Source organism: Meyerozyma guilliermondii, genomic scaffold (genome assembly GCF_000149425.1).
Source record: "Meyerozyma guilliermondii ATCC 6260 scaffold_1 genomic scaffold, whole genome shotgun sequence".
NCBI classification, from domain to species: domain Eukaryota; kingdom Fungi; phylum Ascomycota; class Pichiomycetes; order Serinales; family Debaryomycetaceae; genus Meyerozyma; species Meyerozyma guilliermondii.
This window is the reverse complement of record NW_001809800.1, coordinates 1,903,332-1,924,952: the sequence shown is the minus strand read 5'-3', so window position 1 is coordinate 1,924,952 and position 21,621 is coordinate 1,903,332. Positions and strand designations below refer to the sequence as shown.

Here is a 21,621-nt window from a genome sequence, read left to right as displayed (position 1 = left end):
AAATGAATTTGAAGGACTTGAACAATGTGAAGCAGATGGTGGTTTCGGGATCGAAAGGTTCGTTCATCAATATTTCACAAATGTCTGCATGTGTGGGTCAACAAATCGTTGAAGGTAAACGTATTCCTTTCGGTTTTGCCGACAGGTCTTTGCCTCATTTCACCAAGGACGATTATTCTCCTGAATCAAAGGGATTCGTTGAAAACTCGTACTTGCGTGGTTTGACTCCCCAAGAATTCTTCTTCCACGCTATGGCTGGTAGAGAAGGTCTTATCGATACTGCCGTCAAGACTGCCGAAACCGGATACATTCAACGTAGATTGGTCAAGGCATTGGAGGACATCATGGTGCATTACGACGGTACAACGAGAAACTCCTTGGGTGATATCATTCAATTCGTTTATGGAGAGGACGGTGTTGATGGAACTCAAGTGGAGTCTCAATCGGTGGACGTTATTCCTGGAACCGACGAATCCTTCGAACGCAGATACAGAGTTGACCTTTTAGACCCTGAAAAGTGCATCCGTGATTCTTTGTTAGAGTCAGGAAAAGAGGTCAGAGGTGACGTGAATTTGCAAAGAGTTCTTGATGAGGAATATGAGCAGCTTTGCAATGACCGTCGTTACTTGCGGGAAGTCTGTTTCACTAACGGTGACTATACATGGCCATTGCCTGTGAACTTGCGTCGTATAATCCAGAACGCACAACAACTTTTCCATGGCGGCCGTCATAAAGCGTCCGATTTGAGATTGGAAGAGATAGTTGAGGGTGTCAAGGAACTTTGCAAAAAATTGCTTGTCCTCAGAGGTGACTCACCTTTGGTCAAGGAATCGCAGGAAAATGCTACCCTTCTTTTCCAATGTCTTGTAAGATCAAGACTTGCCACGAGAAGAGTTATAGAGGAGTTCAGATTGAACCGTATGTCTTTCGAGTGGGCCATGGGTGAGATCGAGACCCAATTCCAAAAGTCTCTTGTACACCCCGGAGAGATGGTGGGAGTCATTGCTGCCCAGTCTATTGGAGAACCTGCCACTCAAATGACGTTGAACACTTTCCATTATGCTGGTGTTTCTTCTAAGAACGTTACGTTGGGTGTCCCTCGTTTGAAGGAGATTCTTAATGTGGCCAAGAACATTAAGACCCCCGCGCTTACGGTGTATTTGGAAAAGGACATAGCTGCAGACATCGAGAAGGCTAAGGTGGTTCAATCTGCTATTGAACATACCACTTTGAAGAATGTTACTGCATCCACGGAGATTTTCTATGATCCAGATCCTCGAAGCACTGTTCTCGAGGAGGATTACGACACTGTCGAAGCTTATTTCGCCATTCCCGATGAGAAGGTTGAAGAGTCTATCGAGAAGCAATCACCTTGGTTGTTGCGTCTTGAGTTGGACAGAGCCAAGATGTTGGACAAGCAATTGACAATGGCCCAAGTCGCTGAAAAGATCTCGCAGAACTTTGGTGAAGACTTGTTTGTGATTTGGTCTGATGATACCGCTGACAAGTTGATTATTCGTTGTCGTGTTGTTCGTGATCCAAAGTCCTTGGATGAGGACGTTGACGCCGAAGAAGATCAAATTTTGAAGCGGATTGAAGCACACATGTTGGAGTCCATCTCATTGCGTGGTATTCAGGGCATTACTAGAGTATTCATGATGCAACACAAACTCAGTTTACCAGATGAGACAGGTGAATTCAAGCAGGGACAAGAGTGGGTGCTTGAAACAGATGGTGTGAACTTGGCAGATGTTATGGCAGTACCTGGAGTAGATGCGAAGAGAACCTATTCCAATAACTTTATTGAAATTTTATCAGTTTTGGGTATTGAGGCTACCAGATCTGCCTTGTTCAAGGAAATTCTTAACGTCATTGCCTTTGATGGTTCGTATGTGAACTACCGTCATATGGCTCTTTTGGTGGATGTGATGACTGCAAGAGGACACTTGATGGCTATTACAAGACATGGTATCAATAGAGCCGATACCGGCGCTTTGATGCGTTGTTCGTTTGAAGAGACAGTGGAAATCTTGCTTGAAGCTGGTGCAGCTGCAGAACTCGACGACTGTCATGGTATCTCTGAGAATGTGGTTCTTGGACAATTGGCACCGTTAGGAACCGGCGCATTCGATGTGATGGTGGATGACAAGATCTTGCAATCATCTCCATCGAACATGAGTGTTCCAGTGGGTGCCGCGGAAGGAGCTGGAGCTTATGCTGACGATGGAGGTGCTACACCATACAGAGAATATGATATGGAAGACGACAAGATCCAATTCGAAGAGGGAGCAGGTTTTTCACCAATTCATACAGCCCCTGTATCCGATGGTGCGGGTGCTTTAACTGCTTATGGCGGACAACCAGGTTCACCTTCACCAACTTCACCATTCGCTTATGGAGCTACGTCGCCAGCTTATGGTGGTGCCTCTCCTGGCTATGGTGTCACGTCGCCAACCTATTCACCAACGTCGCCAAGTTACAGTCCTACCTCTCCAAGTTACAGTCCTACCTCCCCAAGCTACAGTCCAACTTCGCCAAGTTACAGTCCCACGTCGCCAAGTTATTCACCAACTTCGCCAAGTTACTCCCCAACTTCTCCAAGTTATTCACCAACTTCTCCAAGCTACTCACCTACTTCGCCAAGTTACAGTCCAACTTCACCAAGTTACAGTCCTACTTCGCCAAGTTACAGTCCTACTTCGCCAAGTTACTCACCAACCTCACCATCCTACTCACCTACTTTCGCCAAGTTACAGCCCAACTTCTCCAAGCTACTCGCCAACTTCACCAAGTTACTCACCAACCTCACCACTGTACTCGCCTACCTCGCCAAGTTACAGTCCTACATCTCCATCCTACTCACCAACTTCGCCAAGTTACTCGCCAAACGTCGCCCAGTTACTCACCAACTTCCCCACAGTACTCACCTACTTCCCCAGCCTACTCACCCACGTCACCCCAGTACTCACCAAACTCACCACAATACTCGCCTCGTTCGCCGCTGTATTCCCCAGACCAGAATGACGACAAGGACAAAAAACAGTAAAATACTTGTATAATTGATAAATGCACTGCGATGTTGGTAACCTGTAGATAGTCGCGAAATGCGATGAGATTGATCATTTCAGTTCATGTCAGGTCTCAAGAAGAGCGGCGCCAATTCGCTCAAAGAGTCGGAAAAGAAGAGAAAGCAGGTGTTTAAACCAGTCCTCGACAACCCGCTTACACAGTCAAACGTATGGCCGTTTGTAGAACCGGAAATAGGGACATCGTTGGTGGACCTTCTCCAGCATTTGCTCACTCCGATCGGACGATATAACGAGGCCAAAAAGCTCCAAAAGGTCAATGGTTCAAAACTGGATTCTTCTGTTTCTCTAGAACAGCCTTCGATACAGAAAGATATCACCGTTGGGTTTAACAGTACCGTAAAGGCTCTTGAAGATCAAGCTCAACAGGGTCGAAAATCACGAATAAAAGCGGAAAATTCCGATCCTCCACCAAAGTATATCCAGTATGTGTTTGTGGCAAAGTTCGACATTTCTCTGGCACTTCTTCTCAGCCCGTTTCCAGTTCTATCGTATACAGCGTCATGGTCAGAAGGTAGAAGAGTAAAACTAGTTCAGCTTCCAAAAGGAAGTATGGCGAAATTGTCGTCAGCTTTGAAGTTGGAAAACGTTAGTATAATAGGAATAAGGGCCAATTTGAGCCTGGCTTCGCATTTGTACGAATTGGTTGACTCAAACATTCTGGATGTCGAAGTCCCTTGGCTCGAAGGGTACTTGACGGGCACGGCCAGCAGCTATTTCGCACCTCCTTTGGCTAAGGTCTTGGCTACGTCTGCGCCGGTTCAGGCAAAGAAAAATAACCAGAAGAAGAGAAAGGTGACGAAGAAGAAAAGTGATGAAGATGATGTGACGAAGAAAGAAGAAAGGTGATGGAAAAGAGAAGGAAGCAATAATGGAATGAAAGCCTGAAGACACAATAGACAAGCGGCAGATTTCTGCCACAGCAAGGAAAGCTCACCATTAAAAAATGGCAAATCTTCTCAGGTATGAAATCATGATTGAGACACAGAAACGATATTATGATAAACTAATTTTCATAAAAGTGCACAAGAGCCTCGTAATATAACGAAACAGTCTTCGATTAAGAATCTAGACCTTAATTCATCCTTTTTTCAGACTTCTAATTTATTCTCATTCCTAGTTTTGATCTATCCTCATTCTCACTTTAAATTATTCTCATTTTCAGTCTCGTAATATAAGATTCACTTGAATCACCGCGCGCGCGTATTTTCATCTCTTCATTCATGCCAAACCTAGCACTTTCTTTGGAACTCCCATGGGTGGAAAAGTACCGTCCACACAAGTTGGATGACATAGTTGGAAACGAGGAGACCGTAGAACGTCTTAAGCTCATAGCTCAGGATGGAAATATGCCCCATATGATCATTTCTGGCCTTCCTGGAATTGGCAAAACCACATCTATACACTGTCTAGCGTACGAATTACTCGGTAAGACGATGTACGACCAAGCCACGTTGGAATTGAATGCCTCTGATGACCGAGGAATCGATGTTGTTCGAAACAAAATCAAACAATTTGCGCAAACCAAAATTCTGCTTCCTCCCGGCCGCCACAAAATCATCATTCTTGATGAAGCAGATTCCATGACTCCAGGAGCCCAGCAGGCATTGAGGCGTACCATGGAAATATACTCCAACACCACAAGATTTGCCTTTGCTTGCAATCAATCGTCCAAAATCATCGAACCTTTGCAATCCAGATGTGCCATTTTAAGATATAACAAGTTGGCCGATGACCAGGTGTTATCGCGGTTGTTGGAAATAGCGAAGGCTGAGGACGTCAAGTACAACTCCCAGGGATTACAGGCATTAATCTTCACTGCTGAGGGTGATATGAGACAAGCAATCAATAACATGCAAAGTACAGTGGCCGGTTTTGGGTTCGTGGACGATGTAAATGTGTTCAAAATCGTTGACCAACCTCATCCGTTGGTTATCAAGAAGATACTCAATAGCTGCTGCTCAAATGACGGAAAAGGAGACATCGATACTGCTTTACGTTTGTTGGATGATTTGTGGAACAAGGGATATTCAGCCATCGATATTGTCACCCTGACGTTCCGTGTAGCCAAGACTCTCCCCGGGATCAGCGAGCTGAAAAGACTAGACATAATCAAAGAAGTGGGCTTAGTGCATATGAGAGTGCTTGAGGGAGTATCGACGTACTTGCAGTTGTGTGGACTTTTTGCAAAGATTTGTACAATATAATGAAGCGCTGGAAAGTGGCTTCAAGCTGAACATAAAGATGAAGCTGAATGTAGATGAGGTTCTATTTTCTCTCTTAGTCTTCTCACAACTAGCCTTCTCCACTGGTTCTCGATACAGTTCTACAATATACTTTTACTGGTTTTCTGAACAGCATGCATTCTACTTATTGCTGCTTGTATGCATTGCACAACATTTCAAAATGCTGAACATGCTCATTGATAAGCTCACTAAACTTTTCTCCCACACCCACTTCATTTTTGAGAATGTTTACCACCAAGAAATAGTTGTTGAATAGAAACACCTCTTTCTCTGCTCCTTTGCGCTTGCCTGCAAACAACTGATTGCTGATGCGAGTCAAGATGCTTTCAAAGTCGTTCTTGAGTCTATTAATAGAGGTCGATAATGGTTCGCCTCGGAAATCTCCTTCCATGTTGGGAGGTGATGCCAACTTCAAAAGCCCCAGCAAAAAGTGTGCAAACTGCTGGCTCAAAGGTAAAGGCGCCAACGCCGAGTCTGTGGATTTGTAGCTCAGCGCTCGCATACTGAGAGCCTTCATGGCTTCACAATTGAGGTCGACAACTTTGGTGAAGTGGGGCCAAAGTGTCAAGAGAATCGAGTTCAAGTGGTTGTCCACCACAGGTATGTGGAACTCGTTATGGAGAAGCGACTGCTCACTTTGGGTGATTCGGATCATCAACAAGATTCCGTAGGCGTCGCAAGTGCCCTGAGTTGCACCAGTGAATCCGGTTCGGCTGGTGGAGGTTGAAGCGACACTTCTTGGAAGAACCAGCGGCTGCTTTTGTACGAGCCATGATACAAACTGAGCACCCATATTGAAGACGTCGTCAAGCATATAATGCGACCAATCCTTAGTCAAATCGTCGTCTTTTGCACCTTTGGAATACAACGTTGAAAGTGGCTCGAATTTCTCATCGCCGTGGTAAAAAAAATCCACCATGAAAAGATACTCAACCACAATGTTGTCCACCAAGGCGATACACCACTGGTGGTACACGAACTCGATCCAGTACACAAAAGGGGTGGTTTCTGCTATTTGAGAGGGTATAGCGCGAGCAGCTTTTTCCGGGTCGTTTCTCTCGTCGAGGATTTGTATTCGCTTGTCGATAGACAGGAGATACTCGTTCATGGTCATTCTGGGAGGAGTGGTGATACTTCGGGGCTGTAATGAGTTCTTTCCCACCCAATTTCGTAAACCAAAAATATCAGTTTTGTCGTCCGCGGTGGACGACGAGCTGCCCAAAACTGTGGTCAGATCAATATGGTGGATGTTCAACTTTTCGATGGCATACAAGTACTTGGCGAACCGGGTACGGTAGTACCACCGCATAGTGAAAATGTAGGCCAATTGGAGCTCGTTGGCTAGTTCGGGATGGTGTTGACGAAGAAAAAAGAATGCATCTTTGACTTGAAGGAGATCTTTTTGCACTGCCTGCGACGAAGCCGAAGCGGTAGGAGACCTTAGCAGCTTGATTTTGGAAATCATAAAGTCTCGTATGCGTTCCACGGTTTTGGCGGTGAGCAATTTCAACTCATGTTCGAGGTCCAGAAACGCTTTTGAACTTCCATACAAAGAAGCCAATTCACTTTTCCCTGAAGTAACGCTCTCCACGAGTGCCTGCTTCTCGTTGAGTACTCTTATGTTCTCTATCCATTCAGGAGTAACAGGGCTGGAAATGATAGACTTGACTGTTGCTGGAGGAACCATGAGGTCCAAAATAATAGGGTTCAAATGCTCGGTGGTTGTCTTTTGCAGGATCAAATTGGAAGAGAGCTGCGTCAGTTGTTGCTGGAGAAGCTTGAGACTTCCGGAAAGGCGACCCAATTCGTCTCCAAAATCGTATAACATGGATTCTATGGGAGCCAACTGGGCCATTTGCGACGATAATTCTCGCTTGTAGTTGTCGAAACGAGCTCTAAGCTCCAAGAGATCTTCAGCAGAAAGATTGGACCAGGACTCAAAGCTGGCTTGTGTTTTACGTGCTCTAATGAGCGCCAATGTGGGTTCTTGTGAAGTTGAAACATACGACTTAAGAAGCTGATTTTGCGACTTTGGTGTATTTTGATGAATATCCTCGACAGAGCTCTGGGAGTCCGCCAGCGGGTCCTGCCGTAGCTCCAAGACTTGTTTCAACGTTTCGAGACCCGGCATCGTGTACACAGGCGGCAATATCGACGGGGTTCAGATTCACGTTTTGATGTTGATAATGAAAATTCGCGACTTGAGGCTGGTGTGGATCAAATGGCCGAAAATAATGCCAGTGAAAATCCACCTTTGGAGCAACCTACAAACTCCAAACTTGGCACAGACACTCTCACGGATGCCCAGAACAAAGTTATCAGCTTTGCGGCCGACGAAAACTCGATTCTCGTGGTCAACGCTGGTCCTGGCTCAGGCAAGACTTCCACGCTAGTGCGACGAATTGCCAATTTGGCGTCGCAATTCGATCCCAAGGAGATCTTGGTGTTGAGTATGGCCAACCGATCGGTCAATTCTATCCGTCAAAGTTTACAGGACCTCTTCAAAGATGATAAAAATTCGTATCCTGATGTGTTCACTTTCCACTCATTTTGCAGCTTGCTTCTCGATGAAAACTCAACGTTTCTCTCCAACCGAGTACTTGTAGACGATTTTTCTTGGCGCAGCTTCTCGAAAATCTTCCTGACAAGACCTGGTTTGGACCACAAAGCCGTATCTATTACTCCTTCAAAGCTTGAACAAATTCTTCAGGCGGTGAAATCTGGCGCCAGTATTGAAGACCAGGCTAAAAAATATAACGTATCGTCCGAGTACATTGGCCTGGTGCTAGATTACTTGAAAGCGAACAAAATGATCCGATATAACGATCTTATCGTGAATGCGCTTGAAATGTTGAATCTGACTCGGAACATCGCAAGGCTCACCAACTACAAGATTGTCATTGTAGACGAATTCCAAGACATGTATCCACAATTGTTGAGCTTGGTCAAAGCGGTAGTCGCCTATCCCACCGCAGGTCGTCTGGTGTCGGCCAAAAAACATCTTACCATTGCCGGAGACCCAAACCAAACCATCTACGAATTCTTGGGTTCCGATCCCAAACTATTGCATGATATTGGCACCTATCTAAACATGAACGTCACAGAATTGTCACTCGGGGAGTCGTTTCGCTGCACGCCAGAAGTCCTCCAAGTGGCTAGCAAAGTGGGTCTTTCTTCTGCTGGGCTTCTGACCGCCAACTCAATTCGATCTCTCAAGCCACCAGGAATTAAACCGGTGTTACTGTTGCACAAATCGTCTCGCGAAGAGCACGATTTCATCGCGTCGGAAATCACTCGTCTTATTTGCGTTCTGGGAGGACTCTTGGTTCCCTCGGACTTTGCTATCCTCACCAGAGCAAACCGTGAATTGGACGAAATCTCTCACACCCTCTTGCAAAACTATGGTTATAGCTGTAACCGGTTTTCGCTGTCGTCATCGTGGATCAAATCGAGAGTGCACCTTTTGCTCGACTTGTTATCTCTACTCAATGGTGGCATGGGCCTGAACTTTGCTCTCTTATGCTTGCTTCCTCGTCTTGATCGACGGGCGGGAAACTCTAGAAGAGTATCCAAGTTGTTTCACATGAGCAACTCTTGGAACAACGAGGTTTGGGGCGGTAGATTGGAGGATTACCTACGCCAAGAACTCGGTAATCTAGGCGAAAAATCTCGAGGCAAGTTCAGCATCTTGAATGTGTACAAGGGACCCGAAAACAGGGCATTTTTGGAAGCAACCAAGAAACTTCTCGACTGGACAGACAAAACCAGAGAAGTGGCTGCGGAATTGGCTCCATTACTGATCCTCAAGTCGTTGCTCACCATCACAAGCGATCTTGATTTGTTGGATTACTTGAACAAGCCTGAATCCACGCACAGATCACCTGGTGCTGACGCAGACTTTCGCACTCAAACCGAGTTGGAAAACAACTTGGCTGGCTTTTACAAGTCCCTTTGTGCATGCCATAAGAGCTTTATGCTCGACATGGATACCACCACTCTGTTTCTCGAATATTTCTTGCGCAATTATAACGAAGAACCACCCATACTCGATCGAAATATGATCAACATCTCCACCGTTCACACAGCAAAAGGACTTGAATTTCCTGTGGTTTTCATAGCTGGTGTCAAGGACGCACATTCTTCGTTTTGGTCCTCTCTTTTGAACAACGAAGGACGACACGACGAGGAAAAAGCTAGGCTCTTTTACGTTGCTTGTACCCGAGCTCGCAACTTACTTTATGTGAGTACGCTGAAACCAGTAGGACCAGAAATACGCAGTTATTTCAAAAAAGATTTACCCTCAAGTTCTGAGGTGATCAATTGCATCGCTCGTGAAGGTTACCGGCCACCTCCAACTGCCGAAAAATTGGAACAGGGCATCAAATTGTATAAAGATATTTCCCGGTTGGGGTTGATCTCTGGAGCACAACGCCGACATTTTCATACCCGTTGCTTTGCAAAGATGGTGCAACGGATTCCCAGATGCATATAGTACATAGGATAGAACCATAACGGATAAGCTGAATGCAAGAGATAATGGGTTCTCATTTAGAAAGAGCAAGTAAACCTTCATCTCAAATCAACATTTAATCGTTAATTAATATGATGAATTAGATGGGCATCGCTTCGTAAACGTAGTTTAGCGTGTGTTATGCTAGTTTGGATAAAAGATTCAACACACTAGGATTCACATTTGATTCATGGTCAGAATCAACCCCCGACGACGGATTGTAACCATCTTCATCTGTAGATTCGTGTTCGTGTTTTAGTTCGAGATCATCTTTATGGTGCCTTGTGAACTCGCTTGAGATACCCAATACCTCATCATTATCGTATATGCTATCGTCATCGGTGTCGTCTACACTCCGTACGATGCTGATGCCTCTTGACTCGTCCTCGGAGCGAAACTCCTTGATCTCAATGTTATCAGAGAAGGCAACTTTCTTATCAGAAGGAGACTTGGAATTACGAAACAGATTGTGCGATACCTTTTGGCGTTTTGGTGGTTGTTCCTCATCACTGTCATTGTAAGTTGGCACCTCATCATCATCGTCGAGAGGAGGTGCTTCCGGCTCTGATTCTGGTTCAGATCCTGGACCAGAAGGCTCGGATTCTTTTTCCCCATTTATCATGTCAAACAACTCAGATCTGGTTTCTTTCAAAGCTGTCAATCGCTTTTGAATAATATTCAACTTTCCCTCGTCGCCCTGTAAAGAATCATTAATATTGGCCCGAAGACCATCCAATTGCTTGATGGCATCAAGGCGAACTTTTTTCAACTCTTCGATATTTGCCGTGGAAGACTTACACAACTGTTCCAACTGGTTTAATTTTGAAATGTATTCTCGAGGAGCTGGAAGGCTCTCGGATGATGTAGGGGAAAGGTAAGTTTTGGACATCATTCCCACCTGCGATAAAGTTTCCAGGGTGATATCTACAAGTTTATTTAGATGGAGGTAAGTTTCTGTAAGAAGACGGAGGTCAGGGACAGAATTTATAGTTGGGGCCAGCGGGGTGTTTGCAGAGGCGGATGCAGAGGCGGATGCAGAGGCTGATGCATTTGGAGAGGATGCAGCCTTTACGGCCTCCCGGAGGTCGGAAATCACCAGTGCCGAAAACACATGCCGCTGCTCCCACACCCCTATTAAACGGCCCACTTTCGGTTGTATGGTGGGGTCCAACGATGCATAAATTTTCATCAATACCCCCGGTAATACTGCAGCAAATTCATCGATGAATTCTTGCTTGCGTTTGTGACGTGCTTGTTGCACTACATCGTTGCATAAGTATAAGAGTGACAATCTTTTTTTGGAGCTGCGTGCATCGGGGTCTTCGGTGATATATGTGGCCCATGTTGATGCTGCTTCTTTACTGTGACGCTGATGGAATAAGACCCATTGGGAAATAGTGACAATAGAATCCTGCGTTTCCTGGAGCGACAGGAGCTTTTTGGCGAGAACACTCGGGGAAAACGACATGGATTACCGGGTCGGATGAAGGTAAGTTCGAGCGCACTTGCAGGGACGAGCTTGAGCGACAGGTGCAGTGCGGTGCAATGCGGTGCAGAATTGTGGTGCAGGATGCGCGATGGGATCAATATCCGGTATATAGCCCACTGTTTATTCGGACGCGCAGTTGACATCGATCTTAATGCCTCCCAAGCGTAAGACTTCCGGTACCAAAAAGGGCACTCCGCCGTCGCTGCTGCAGCACACAAACCCGGATCTGGTGTCCAAACCGGACTTTACTGCGAGTTCCGGCACTATAACCGAGGACGATATTTTATCGGCGGTCAGTCCGCAGGAGGTTGTCAAACTTATAAATACCCTTACTTCCACATCGCAGGATCAACTTTTTACAAAATTTAAAACCAAAGCAGAAGCCCAAATTGAACATGACCAACTTCTTATTCGAGATCTTTCAAAACAACTCGATAAGGCACAACAGGAACTCGTCAATAAACAGGAAGAGATTGAACTACTTGAAATAAAATTGCAATCAGCTGCCCCTACAAATACCCCTGTTAAACAGACACTGCAACAAAAATACGTTTCTCCAATACGGCGAAAAACTGGTCAAAATTTGGACGAAAATGATGGACTTTCTGCCGACCAACTTTCGCGCGAGTTGGAACTGATAGGTATCACCCTTGATATCTTGGAGCTTCTTACTGGGCTCCGAATCATCAACTACGAAGAAGATTCGTCATCGTTCTACTTTGATATCACCCAAAGTTCTACCAATGCGACTGAAGATGACGATGATAACCGCTTAACTGTAAACTATCGACTTATAATACGAAAAGACACCGCTCATGCGGCAGACATAAGCTATGTTCCCACCTTTTTGGATAATATTGATGCTGGAAATGCAGCTGCTAAACAACGAACTCGCCATTTGACCAACATTTTACCAGAATACTTTTGCGATAACCTCATGTTCCCATACAACACGTTGGCACAATTCTATGCCAAGATGGGACGAGCGTTGAATAAAGGAGTGGAAAAAAAGTGACTTCATATGTACATTTAATATTTAACCGACACTTTCAATTGGCCGTCATCGCCTTTGAAAACGTGGATGCGTTCAAGAAAGTGTTTCTTGTCTTTCTTTTCCATCTTTTTGATAACCTTGTAGAGACTTTGTGGTTTGGAGGAGACAAAGTCTGATTTGTCTGCTTTCTTTGACTTTGATTTTTCTGATTTTTTAGTGTCTGACTTTTTGGCTTTTTCAGGCTTGGACTCATTAGTTTCCGACTTAGGATGCTTAGGTTCCGACTTCACATCCTTAGGTTCCGGCTTAGGTTCCTTCTTCTTGCCCTTATACAAGCCCTTCTCGTACTTTTGCGCTTCGCTTATGCATGATGTGTGCCCCCGGTAGTCGGTACCATTGAAAGTCACCGAGCAGTCGATGCATGTGAAATACGCGCCATTACAACGCTGCTTATGAGCATCTAGCTTCTTCTTCAATACGGTGTCGTTGCATACTTCACACGAAAATGATACCATGGTCAAGAGATATTTTCGCGATGAGTTCCAATTTGGGACTCGAATGCGCATACATGACATGAATGAACCATGATCAGTACATGTATAGGACCGGAAAATAACCGGTATTTGCTACCTACCAAACCGGTTCATCCTCCTTCTTCCTCTTTACACGCACCATTTCGTAATCGTCACCTACTTCTTCTTCATGTTGTTTCAATAAACCTTGAAGACGATAATAATCCTCTTTTTTGTCAACTGGACGCCGTCTTTCAATCATAGATAACATCTCGTCTTCTCCCAATTGACGATACTTTTCATCGTAACGTTCCCATTTAACGCTGGTGAATTTTTGCAAGTAGAGTGATCCCGCCACTATAGAAAGGAGAAAGGGTAAACCAAAAAACACAAAATGGTTCTTTTTTAAAAGGATCTGGTATCGACCTGCAAAAGTGCGATTGTACGCTTCCTGCTCTTTCTTTCCGCGAAAGACACGGTTCCCTAAATTAGCCATAGTTGGTAGTTGTGATTACAGTGGTGCCTGCATGACGCTACAAGGTCAGAGTGGTTGGATGCACACCTGCATACTGCGCCAAAAGTTGGTGGCGCCGCGGGTGCATCCGGTGATCGGATCTTCTCGCACGTCACTGCACCGGTGCGTTGCTATTCCGGGGGTGCGAACCGCCTGCACAGGCGGCACGTGCACAGCACCCCATGTTTCTCACACCCCCACTTTCCCCATTCGATAGGCGTCCAGGGAGTGGCTCATGAAATGCCAACTACAAGAAGGCGCGAATTCCTTGAAATTTGCCGCATCCGTTGCAATCTTAAAATTTTGAAAAACTAAAGTTGACCTTTTTGTCATTGTTTGACAATATTCGCTTAAGCTTTTTGCATCAGATTGCGTCACCAATTTGCCGCGCCCTGTCATAACTAAAATAAGAGAAAAGAATTTCCGAATCATCCGATTCAAACACTAAATTTCCCTTACAATCGCAAACAAAACATCCCGAAATACGTGGCCAAATCGCTTCGTAAATCGCTTCATCTACTCCCTGAATTTTGTCCCTGGAACCTTCTGAGCCCACCTGCAGGAAACGTTGTGATTTTTTTCGCCAGCGTTCCCATTAAAAGAAATTGTTCTCCCGTGATTTTTAACCATGTCTGTGTACGCATCGGGTAATGTTGCCCAGCAGCAGCAACGGCAGCAGCACCAGCAACGATTAGGTGAGTTGTTGGAAGCTGTCAAGCAAGAATTCGATTTTGCCTTAAACGAGGCGTCCAACTTTAAACAAGTCAAAGAGGATTATGACCTCAAATACAATCAACAAACGGCAGAAATGCAACAGATTCGTCAGACCGTGTTCGAACTCGAGATGGCTCACCGTAAAATCAAAGAGGCTTACGAAGAAGAAATTTTGCGTTTGAAAACAGAGTTGGAGAATCGCGATCGTCAACAGATTCCAGGCAAGGCTAACGGCGCTCCCTTCTCCTATATTGGCCACCAGGGTAACCAGCACCTGCCTCTCCCTGCTCCTCTCAAAAAGGAGGGCAAAAAAGACAAAGACACCCACACTGGTGTCACCACCGAGACGTCAATTCCTCCAGTTTCAGCTGTCGCCAACTCCATGCCAGCCACTCTTCAGAAAGCTCCCGACACCTCGACCGGCATCCCGGTAATTGACAAGACCCAGTATGTCGTGGATCCCCTGCAAAAGGCACTCCATATCAAAGAAATCCCGCCATTCTTGTGTGATCTTGATGTTAACAAAGCCCACCCCGATTTCAAGAAGCAAAAGCCAGAATACTACGTATTGTTCAACCCGGCTTTCAGCCGCGAGCTCGATGTGGAATTGGTTCATTCGTTGGACCACTCGTCGGTGGTGTGCTGTGTGAGATTTTCCAAAAACGGTGAGTTCATCGCTACTGGATGCAACAAAACTACCCAAGTCTTCAATGTGGCTACCGGAGAATTGGTGGCTAAGCTTGTGGACGACAACACAAGCGGCCATGAGGAAAACGGCGAAAACGACGCAAACGACTCGACCGTGCAATCGACCAACTCCAACGGTGATTTGTACATTCGTTCCGTGTGTTTCTCTCCAGATGGAAAACTCTTGGCAACCGGAACCGAAGACAAGCTCATTAGAATCTGGGACCTCACTACCAAACGTATCATCAAAATATTGCGTGGCCACGAACAGGACATCTACTCATTGGATTTCTTTCCCGATGGTAACCGATTGGTTTCCGGTTCCGGAGACCGCACCGTGAGAATCTGGGACTTGAGATCGTCTCAATGCTCGTTGACGTTGTCCATTGAGGACGGCGTAACCACTGTAGCAGTGTCTCCAGACGGACAGTTGATAGCCGCCGGATCGTTGGACCACACTGTCCGAGTTTGGGATTCCACCACCGGATTTCTTGTGGAAAGATTGGACTCCGGAATTGAAAACGGCAACGGTCACAAAGACTCGGTTTACTCCGTTGTGTTTTCGAACGACGGCAAGCAAATTGCATCCGGTGCGTTGGATAGAACCATCAAGTTGTGGAACTTGGAAGGTAAGCAGGAGATGAACTCGCCAGGCGGAAAGAGAACCACTTGCGAAGTCACCTATGTTGGCCACAAAGACTTTGTGTTGTCTGTTTGTTCGACCCTCAATAACGAATTTATCTTGTCGGGATCCAAGGATCGTGGAGTTGTGTTCTGGGATCAACTCTCTGGTAACCCATTATTGATGTTGCAAGGCCACCGTAACTCGGTGATCTCTGTTGCGGTATCTTTGAACTCCAATGGAACCGAAGGTATCTTTGCCACTGGAAGTGGAGACTGTAAAGCCAGAATATGGAAATGGACCAGAAAACAATAATTCCTTAACCAACCCATATGTACTATAATAGAAAAAGTGACACAAAGCGCGGCGCCGTGTGGAAATTTTCCTCGCCAACTATCGCGAAACCTCGTTTAACCACCTCATGTCGTTCTACACTGCCTCGGCCACCGCGCCAGTAAATATTGCGGTACGTTTGTGTTTCACTTTGCATTGCAATCCTTACTAACACAGACACTCAAATACTGGGGAAAACGTGATAAGTCTCTCAATTTACCAACCAATTCATCCATCTCCGTCACGTTGTCCCAGGACGATTTACGGACTCTTACTTCTGTAGCAACGTCCGACGAATACAAGGAAGATATTCTTTGGCTCAATGGAAAGCCAGAAAGCTTGACATCAGAAAGAACAAAAGCATGCTTGGCTGACTTGAGAAAATTACGGGCAGAGATGGAGGGTACTGACCCTAGTTTACCCCAACTTTCCAAGTGGAAATTGCACATTGTGTCGGAAAACAACTTTCCGACTGCTGCTGGGTTGGCATCTTCCGCTGCTGGGTTCGCTGCGTTGGTTGTAGCCATTGCTAAATTATTCAAGTTGCCCCAAGACATGTCGGAGATTTCAAAGATTGCCAGAAAAGGCTCTGGATCTGCATGCCGTTCGCTTTTCGGAGGCTACGTTGCCTGGGAAATGGGTGACTTGGAGAATGGAGAAGACTCCAAGGCGGTAGAAGTGGCACCTGTCAGTCATTGGCCAACGATGAAGGCTGCAATTTTGGTGGTGAGCGACGACAAAAAAGACACTCCATCGACATCAGGAATGCAGACAACGGTTGCAACTTCCGACTTATTCGAGCACAGAATCAAAAATGTTGTGCCTGCAAGATTTGAGGAGATGAAAAAGTCGATCCACGATAAGAATTTTGAGGTGTTTGGGAAACTCACTATGCAAGATTCAAACTCGTTCCACGCTGTTTGTCTTGACTCTTACCCACCAATCTTTTATTTGACCGACACCTCAAAGAAAATCATCAAATTAGTTCACCAATTGAACGATGCAGAAGGAAAAATCATTGCTGCGTACACCTTTGATGCGGGACCAAACGCCGTCATTTACTATGAGCAACAGAATGAGAGCAAAGTGCTAGGACTCATTCACAAGCATTTCAGCCTGATTCCTGGGTGGGACAAAGTTGACACAAGCAAGTTGGAAACGGTGGATATTGCAGCCGATGAAAATATTCACAAGGGGGTTTCCAAATTGATTTTGACCCTGGTTGGTTTGGGACCACAGGAAACGTCTGAATCACTAATCAGCAAAACCGGTGAGCCACTTTCCACGTAGAAGTATCTAATAATGTACAGTAGAGGTTCCATTCCCGTGGTGTATTGATGTTGAACCTTTTTGGCACAAGACTTGAAATTCAGGTGTATGTTTCTTCACCTGTTGCACAATGTACGGCTAGTACGTCCTCTTGCTAGCCGAATTACCACCTCAAACCTTCGGTCGAGACTCGTTTTCGGCCGTCCAGCTTTGGCGTCATTGCTCCATGTATCCTCAAAACGAAACCAGAAAGCAAGCAAGCCAAGCATACCGGAACAAACATTCGATGAACAATTGAAGAAGCTGAGCTTCAAGTCAGAAGAGCAAAGCAGTGACCCCGAGACCAAAGCTGAAATAAAACCAGCACATAGTTCCATCACCGAAAACATATACACTCTTCCAAACGTTTTGACATTCACAAGAATTATCAGTGCACCATTTGTGGGCTACTACATCATTCAAGGCCAGCCCTTGACAGCCATAGGAATCTTTGCTTATTCTTGTATCACGGACCTCGTAGATGGATTTATAGCACGACGGTTTAACATGCAATCGAAGGTAGGATCCATTATTGATCCAATGGCAGACAAGCTCTTGATGACGGTGTGTACGGTTTCACTCTGGTACTCACTGATCATGCCAGCTTATTTGGCATTTTTGATTATAGGACGAGACGTTATGCTCAGTTTCATGGGGTTTTATTATCGGTACATCTCGCTTCCACCACCCAAAACCATCAGCAGGTACTTGGATATGTCGATTGTTTCCGTCAGTGTGCATCCCAATATGCTCTCCAAGGTGAATACTGCCTTGCAAATGTTTTATATTGGAGGACTTGTGATCCAGCCCGGTGTAGCTACTTTGCTTAGCAGCGACCATGCGATTTTGCTTTCTTCTGGAATTGATGCGTTGGGTATGGTAGTCGCCGTAACCACATTTTTCAGTGGACTCTATTACGTTTTTTCCAAAAAAGCAATCGAATTCATCAAGCCGTAAGCTTCTTGAATGAAGTTTGGGTTATTTGAGACAAGCAAAACACACAATATAGCACTTTTATGGTCAATTGGGACCGGATTTACTTCTGATGATAGGATTAATACCCGCAAGAACTGCAACATGGCTTGTTCTGAGTAGATTTTGGGGATCAAATGGGTCCAATCACTTAATTTAAAAGGTTTGTTTTGACCAAGAAATGGTGCCAAAGTCCAAAGTTTTTTTTCAAGACGAGTATTCTTTTGTTTCCGGGCAAGCGTTTGCAATGCTTGCTTCGTGACACGAGAGTTCTCGGAGAAAACTTTGGTATGGCTAAAGATTGAAAGTCGGAGAATTCCGGTCAATGAGCGTTGATGCATTCGACGAACCACTCGTTCCAAGTGGTTTTGGTTGGTGATTTTTGACAATGACAACGAGTACATGTTTAAAATGTGGGCACGTTGTTGGTGGGATTCCAGAATACAAGAAGCGGCTAGCGAGTATTCCAAACTGTCAACGATTCGCATCCAGTTCAAAAATAGACCTGTCATTTTAAATCGGTGAAAAATCGTTTGTGGCAAGCTGGTAAAGCACAATTCCGGGTTCAAATCGAGAAATACATATCGTGACAATCTCAAGTAGGCGCCTAGAAAAATGTGGGTTTTTGCTGGAGTGATTCTACGTAAGATGATGTCATCACTGTATTGGCGATAATGATGTAAATCTATGATAACACGAGCATAATCGTGGGGCGGAATGTGGTGAGTTTTTGCGGCTCGAACGATGAAAATTGCCAATGCCAAATCTTTATCTGAAAGCATGAAGAGGGAGGAAAATGGCTGCTTTTATAGTGGCAAGCGCAAAAGCAACAGCAGAAAAGCAGCAGCAGCAGTTCCAAGAAGCAATAAGAGTAAACTGCAACAGCACAACAGCGCAACAGCGCAACAGCGCAACAGCGCAACAGCGCAGCAGCGCAACAGCGCAGCAGCGCGTTTGCAACATGCATGTTTGCAACACGCACAAGCCGCAGGACCCTCGCACCAGAACCGAGGGTCCTACTCCCGGAGGGTCCATTTGCAGAAAGGGTCCATTCCGGAAATGGCCTTCTTATCGTGGTCACTTGTTTGTCTGGCCGGCATCAGCCAAAAGCGACGCAGTGGATGTGCTGTCGGCAGCTGAACCCCGCCGGCGGCGACGCACCCATATTCGGCGACGAATTCCCGTTCCCAATCGGTACTTTGACGACCATCCTGACCACCCAGCGTACATCCAGCCCTGGTCGTCCACCGAGTCGGTCATTAAAACATACCAACGTTCCCAGTCCCAATTCCAATCTAGGTCAGGAAGTGGATAGTTTTGTATGCTACCATAACTTAGTAAAAGTTTGCGACCGCCAAGAGTTTCAAACTCTGAAGGATCAGCAAACGGGATGAGAGAACGTTGTGAATAAAGAGGAATTCCAAAGAATTTGAATCCTCGTTGATATTCTACAATGTAATCGCAGGCGGTTGCCATACACGCGGCTACAAATGAAAATGAGAAAGGTGAACGGTGTACGGATGCAAACTAACAGTGAAGAAGGTACAATCAGTTGAAAAGCAAGCAATGGCTTCGTAATGCAGTTACGCAGCATACCATGGACGCAGATGGAGCAGGCTGATGCAGCATACCATTCCGGGGGAGAGGCTGGAAGCAGAGACGCGAAGCGACGGATATACGGCATATTTTTTTTCCGAGTATGGTGACTCCAACCTCGCTAAAGCTGCACTACAGCTGCGCCATGACTGCATGCTCTGCATGGCTACGATTAGCCTACGTATGAATGCGCAAGGTATGCATAGGTTGCAGGCCCCCGCATGCTTCATTTCGGACCGGGCCGAAAATATTCATCGCGCAAATGGTAAATGGCCGCTCCATGCATATATTATTTGACCCCAACTAACCCATCCTGTGGCACATTGCATTGTCCCCTCGCTGGAACTGAAACTGAATTTCACCGGGCTCACAATACCCGCCGTGCATTGTCAGGGTCTGTCGGAGACTGCAGACACTTCCACATTCCGGCCCTGCGTTTTGGGCAATCGGGTCCGCATGAAAAGGTCGTATAACTTATGTGAGATTCGTAACCCAAAAGATGCAACCACTCTTTCTCACCCATCTTAGGCTAATGCATATAGTTTGTGTAGCTTATTCATCAGCTAATATGCATGCTAAGAAAGCACCGTTGGCCACCCCGACTCCCAAATAGGTGTCGCATCCGTATTTGTCAGTAATTCGTAACCATTGGCCGCACTCACTTAATATCCGCACATATCATTTCGAAAATATTTTGGCGAAAGGAGAAGAAACTTGGAAGGCGCACCACAAAAAACGCCACCCGATTGTTTCCAAAGCATATTAACGTACCCCTGTCCTAAGCTTGGTTATCTGCCCTGGGCGCGTTTTCAAATAATTTTCTATCATCGTTTGGTCATTGGTTATTTTATTTTCCCCCCTCCCCAGCCTGTGATTCAAATCGGCTTGCACTCCCTAAAATCCTCCAGATTTGGATACAACCCCGGGTTTATTACGGTATTATCACATTCAGCTTGTTTTTGTGCATTTTCGTGATCACTATATAAATTAGTGCAATTTTGCATCGGTGTTTTGAAACACCTCCATATGAATTTTGTGGTGAAAAACATGTCCAAAATGGCTTTCCACCCTCCGCAATCAGCGGAGGAGCACCAGCAACTCGATCTCTTTACAAACAAACCGGATAAAATTAATGGTCAAAGATCCCAAATACCTTCAAATACAAGACCACAAAAACCCCCAAATCGCAACCTCGACTCCATTTCCGATCCTTCCCAAAGTTATCCGCTCGAACCTCAAGCCCAAGTTCCATCCCAGACTCTTCCGCCCCAGTTTTCATTACCATACCATAATCCGTTTGACTTCAACTCTTACCCGATAACAAACCCGCCCATCTTTGACTCCACCATGATGTTGTCGTACAACTCCAGCGACGGGGTTCCACGCCGTAAACGGCTCTCTATCTCCAACGGACAAATCGGCCAGATCACAAACCATGAAGCGTTCATGGATACCCGCAACGACATTGCTGACGCCAGGCTCCCATTAGGTAGACCAGGCAGCGCGGGTCCAGGAGAAAAACCAGGTTTAAATCCGGATCTACACCAGTCTACGCCGGAAGATGGATCTACTCCCATAAGTGCCGCTGGAGTTCCTCCGCCAAACCACCAGCTCATCTACAACAACGAGGTAATCTACAACCCCAACGACGGCCCCATCCCCGGAACAGCAGCGTGGAAAAGAGAACGGCTTTTGGAGAGAAATCGGGTCGCCGCTTCCAAATGTCGCCAGCGGAAAAAACAGGCCCAGCAGCAGCTTCAGGACAGTATTTCGAAATACGAAAAGCTCCTCGAGTCGTCGAACAGAACAGTACAACGTTACGAGACGCTTGTCAGCCGGTTCAAGGCGGTGATCAAAGAAACTATAGACAAAAACGGCGTGGACCTTTCGGGGCTCCGGGCGTTGTTAGATGCAAGCATCAATGATATTGAATAATTCTGGCAGCGCTTGCGCTGACAGGATGCTGAGGACAGTTGTACAAATTACGAGAGCTGAGGACAATTGAATGAATACGGCTAGCCGTATGAATGAAGAAAGA

The 21,621-nt window shown here is 45.8% G+C and overlaps 17 protein-coding genes across 17 annotated transcripts; 11 read left to right on the top strand and 6 right to left on the bottom strand. All coding sequences in view use genetic code 12, as the record gives it.

The window, feature by feature from the left end:
- Positions 1 to 2: 2 nt before the first annotated feature.
- On the top strand, positions 3 to 3,059 carry RPO21 (DNA-directed RNA polymerase II subunit RPB1; the record flags this gene model as incomplete). The annotated part of the gene is made up of 1 exon (XM_001487679.1): positions 3 to 3,059. One exon carries the CDS (start codon positions 3 to 5, stop codon positions 3,057 to 3,059), a length of 3,057 nt encoding a protein of 1,018 aa, XP_001487729.1.
- PGUG_01106 (uncharacterized protein) lies at positions 2,350 to 3,024 on the top strand (the record flags this gene model as incomplete). The annotated part of the gene is made up of 1 exon (XM_001487678.1): positions 2,350 to 3,024. The coding sequence occupies one exon, from the start codon at positions 2,350 to 2,352 to the stop codon at positions 3,022 to 3,024; it is 675 nt and encodes a 224-aa protein (XP_001487728.2).
- Positions 3,060 to 3,131: 72 nt separating the features above from the next.
- Positions 3,132 to 3,935, top strand: POP3 (Pop3p; the record flags this gene model as incomplete). Its single annotated transcript, XM_001487677.1, has 1 exon — positions 3,132 to 3,935. The coding sequence occupies one exon, from the start codon at positions 3,132 to 3,134 to the stop codon at positions 3,933 to 3,935; it is 804 nt and encodes a 267-aa protein (XP_001487727.2).
- A 374-nt stretch (positions 3,936 to 4,309) lies between these two features.
- RFC4 (replication factor C subunit 4) lies at positions 4,310 to 5,293 on the top strand (the record flags this gene model as incomplete). The annotated part of the gene is made up of 1 exon (XM_001487676.1): positions 4,310 to 5,293. One exon carries the CDS (start codon positions 4,310 to 4,312, stop codon positions 5,291 to 5,293), a length of 984 nt encoding a protein of 327 aa, XP_001487726.2.
- Positions 5,294 to 5,456: 163 nt separating this feature from the next.
- VPS52 (Vps52p) lies at positions 5,457 to 7,463 on the bottom strand (the record flags this gene model as incomplete). The annotated part of the gene is made up of 1 exon (XM_001487675.1): positions 5,457 to 7,463. The coding sequence occupies one exon, from the start codon at positions 7,461 to 7,463 to the stop codon at positions 5,457 to 5,459; it is 2,007 nt and encodes a 668-aa protein (XP_001487725.2).
- Positions 7,464 to 7,553: 90 nt separating this feature from the next.
- Positions 7,554 to 9,824, top strand: HMI1 (ATP-dependent 3'-5' DNA helicase; the record flags this gene model as incomplete). Its single annotated transcript, XM_001487674.1, has 1 exon — positions 7,554 to 9,824. One exon carries the CDS (start codon positions 7,554 to 7,556, stop codon positions 9,822 to 9,824), a length of 2,271 nt encoding a protein of 756 aa, XP_001487724.2.
- A 157-nt stretch (positions 9,825 to 9,981) lies between these two features.
- Positions 9,982 to 11,310, bottom strand: PGUG_01100 (uncharacterized protein; the record flags this gene model as incomplete). Its single annotated transcript, XM_001487673.1, has 1 exon — positions 9,982 to 11,310. One exon carries the CDS (start codon positions 11,308 to 11,310, stop codon positions 9,982 to 9,984), a length of 1,329 nt encoding a protein of 442 aa, XP_001487723.2.
- Positions 11,311 to 11,482: 172 nt separating this feature from the next.
- On the top strand, positions 11,483 to 12,346 carry PGUG_01099 (uncharacterized protein; the record flags this gene model as incomplete). The annotated part of the gene is made up of 1 exon (XM_001487672.1): positions 11,483 to 12,346. The coding sequence occupies one exon, from the start codon at positions 11,483 to 11,485 to the stop codon at positions 12,344 to 12,346; it is 864 nt and encodes a 287-aa protein (XP_001487722.2).
- Positions 12,347 to 12,360: 14 nt separating this feature from the next.
- PGUG_01098 (uncharacterized protein) lies at positions 12,361 to 12,900 on the bottom strand (the record flags this gene model as incomplete). Its single annotated transcript, XM_001487671.1, has 1 exon — positions 12,361 to 12,900. One exon carries the CDS (start codon positions 12,898 to 12,900, stop codon positions 12,361 to 12,363), a length of 540 nt encoding a protein of 179 aa, XP_001487721.1.
- A 55-nt stretch (positions 12,901 to 12,955) lies between these two features.
- PGUG_01097 (uncharacterized protein) lies at positions 12,956 to 13,333 on the bottom strand (the record flags this gene model as incomplete). Its single annotated transcript, XM_001487670.1, has 1 exon — positions 12,956 to 13,333. The coding sequence occupies one exon, from the start codon at positions 13,331 to 13,333 to the stop codon at positions 12,956 to 12,958; it is 378 nt and encodes a 125-aa protein (XP_001487720.1).
- A 646-nt stretch (positions 13,334 to 13,979) lies between these two features.
- On the top strand, positions 13,980 to 15,689 carry TUP1 (chromatin-silencing transcriptional regulator; the record flags this gene model as incomplete). The annotated part of the gene is made up of 1 exon (XM_001487669.1): positions 13,980 to 15,689. One exon carries the CDS (start codon positions 13,980 to 13,982, stop codon positions 15,687 to 15,689), a length of 1,710 nt encoding a protein of 569 aa, XP_001487719.2.
- Positions 15,690 to 16,103: 414 nt separating this feature from the next.
- MVD (diphosphomevalonate decarboxylase) lies at positions 16,104 to 16,997 on the top strand (the record flags this gene model as incomplete). Its single annotated transcript, XM_001487668.1, has 1 exon — positions 16,104 to 16,997. The coding sequence occupies one exon, from the start codon at positions 16,104 to 16,106 to the stop codon at positions 16,995 to 16,997; it is 894 nt and encodes a 297-aa protein (XP_001487718.2).
- An 87-nt stretch (positions 16,998 to 17,084) lies between these two features.
- On the top strand, positions 17,085 to 17,972 carry PGUG_01094 (cardiolipin synthase; the record flags this gene model as incomplete). The annotated part of the gene is made up of 1 exon (XM_001487667.1): positions 17,085 to 17,972. One exon carries the CDS (start codon positions 17,085 to 17,087, stop codon positions 17,970 to 17,972), a length of 888 nt encoding a protein of 295 aa, XP_001487717.2.
- On the bottom strand, positions 17,930 to 18,769 carry PGUG_01093 (uncharacterized protein; the record flags this gene model as incomplete). The annotated part of the gene is made up of 1 exon (XM_001487666.1): positions 17,930 to 18,769. One exon carries the CDS (start codon positions 18,767 to 18,769, stop codon positions 17,930 to 17,932), a length of 840 nt encoding a protein of 279 aa, XP_001487716.2.
- A 14-nt stretch (positions 18,770 to 18,783) lies between these two features.
- Positions 18,784 to 19,302, top strand: PGUG_01092 (uncharacterized protein; the record flags this gene model as incomplete). The annotated part of the gene is made up of 1 exon (XM_001487665.1): positions 18,784 to 19,302. One exon carries the CDS (start codon positions 18,784 to 18,786, stop codon positions 19,300 to 19,302), a length of 519 nt encoding a protein of 172 aa, XP_001487715.2.
- PGUG_01091 (uncharacterized protein) lies at positions 19,065 to 19,463 on the bottom strand (the record flags this gene model as incomplete). Its single annotated transcript, XM_001487664.1, has 1 exon — positions 19,065 to 19,463. The coding sequence occupies one exon, from the start codon at positions 19,461 to 19,463 to the stop codon at positions 19,065 to 19,067; it is 399 nt and encodes a 132-aa protein (XP_001487714.1).
- Positions 19,464 to 20,609: 1,146 nt separating this feature from the next.
- Positions 20,610 to 21,518, top strand: RCA1 (Rca1p; the record flags this gene model as incomplete). Its single annotated transcript, XM_001487663.1, has 1 exon — positions 20,610 to 21,518. One exon carries the CDS (start codon positions 20,610 to 20,612, stop codon positions 21,516 to 21,518), a length of 909 nt encoding a protein of 302 aa, XP_001487713.1.
- Between the last annotated feature and the right edge of the window lie 103 nt (positions 21,519 to 21,621).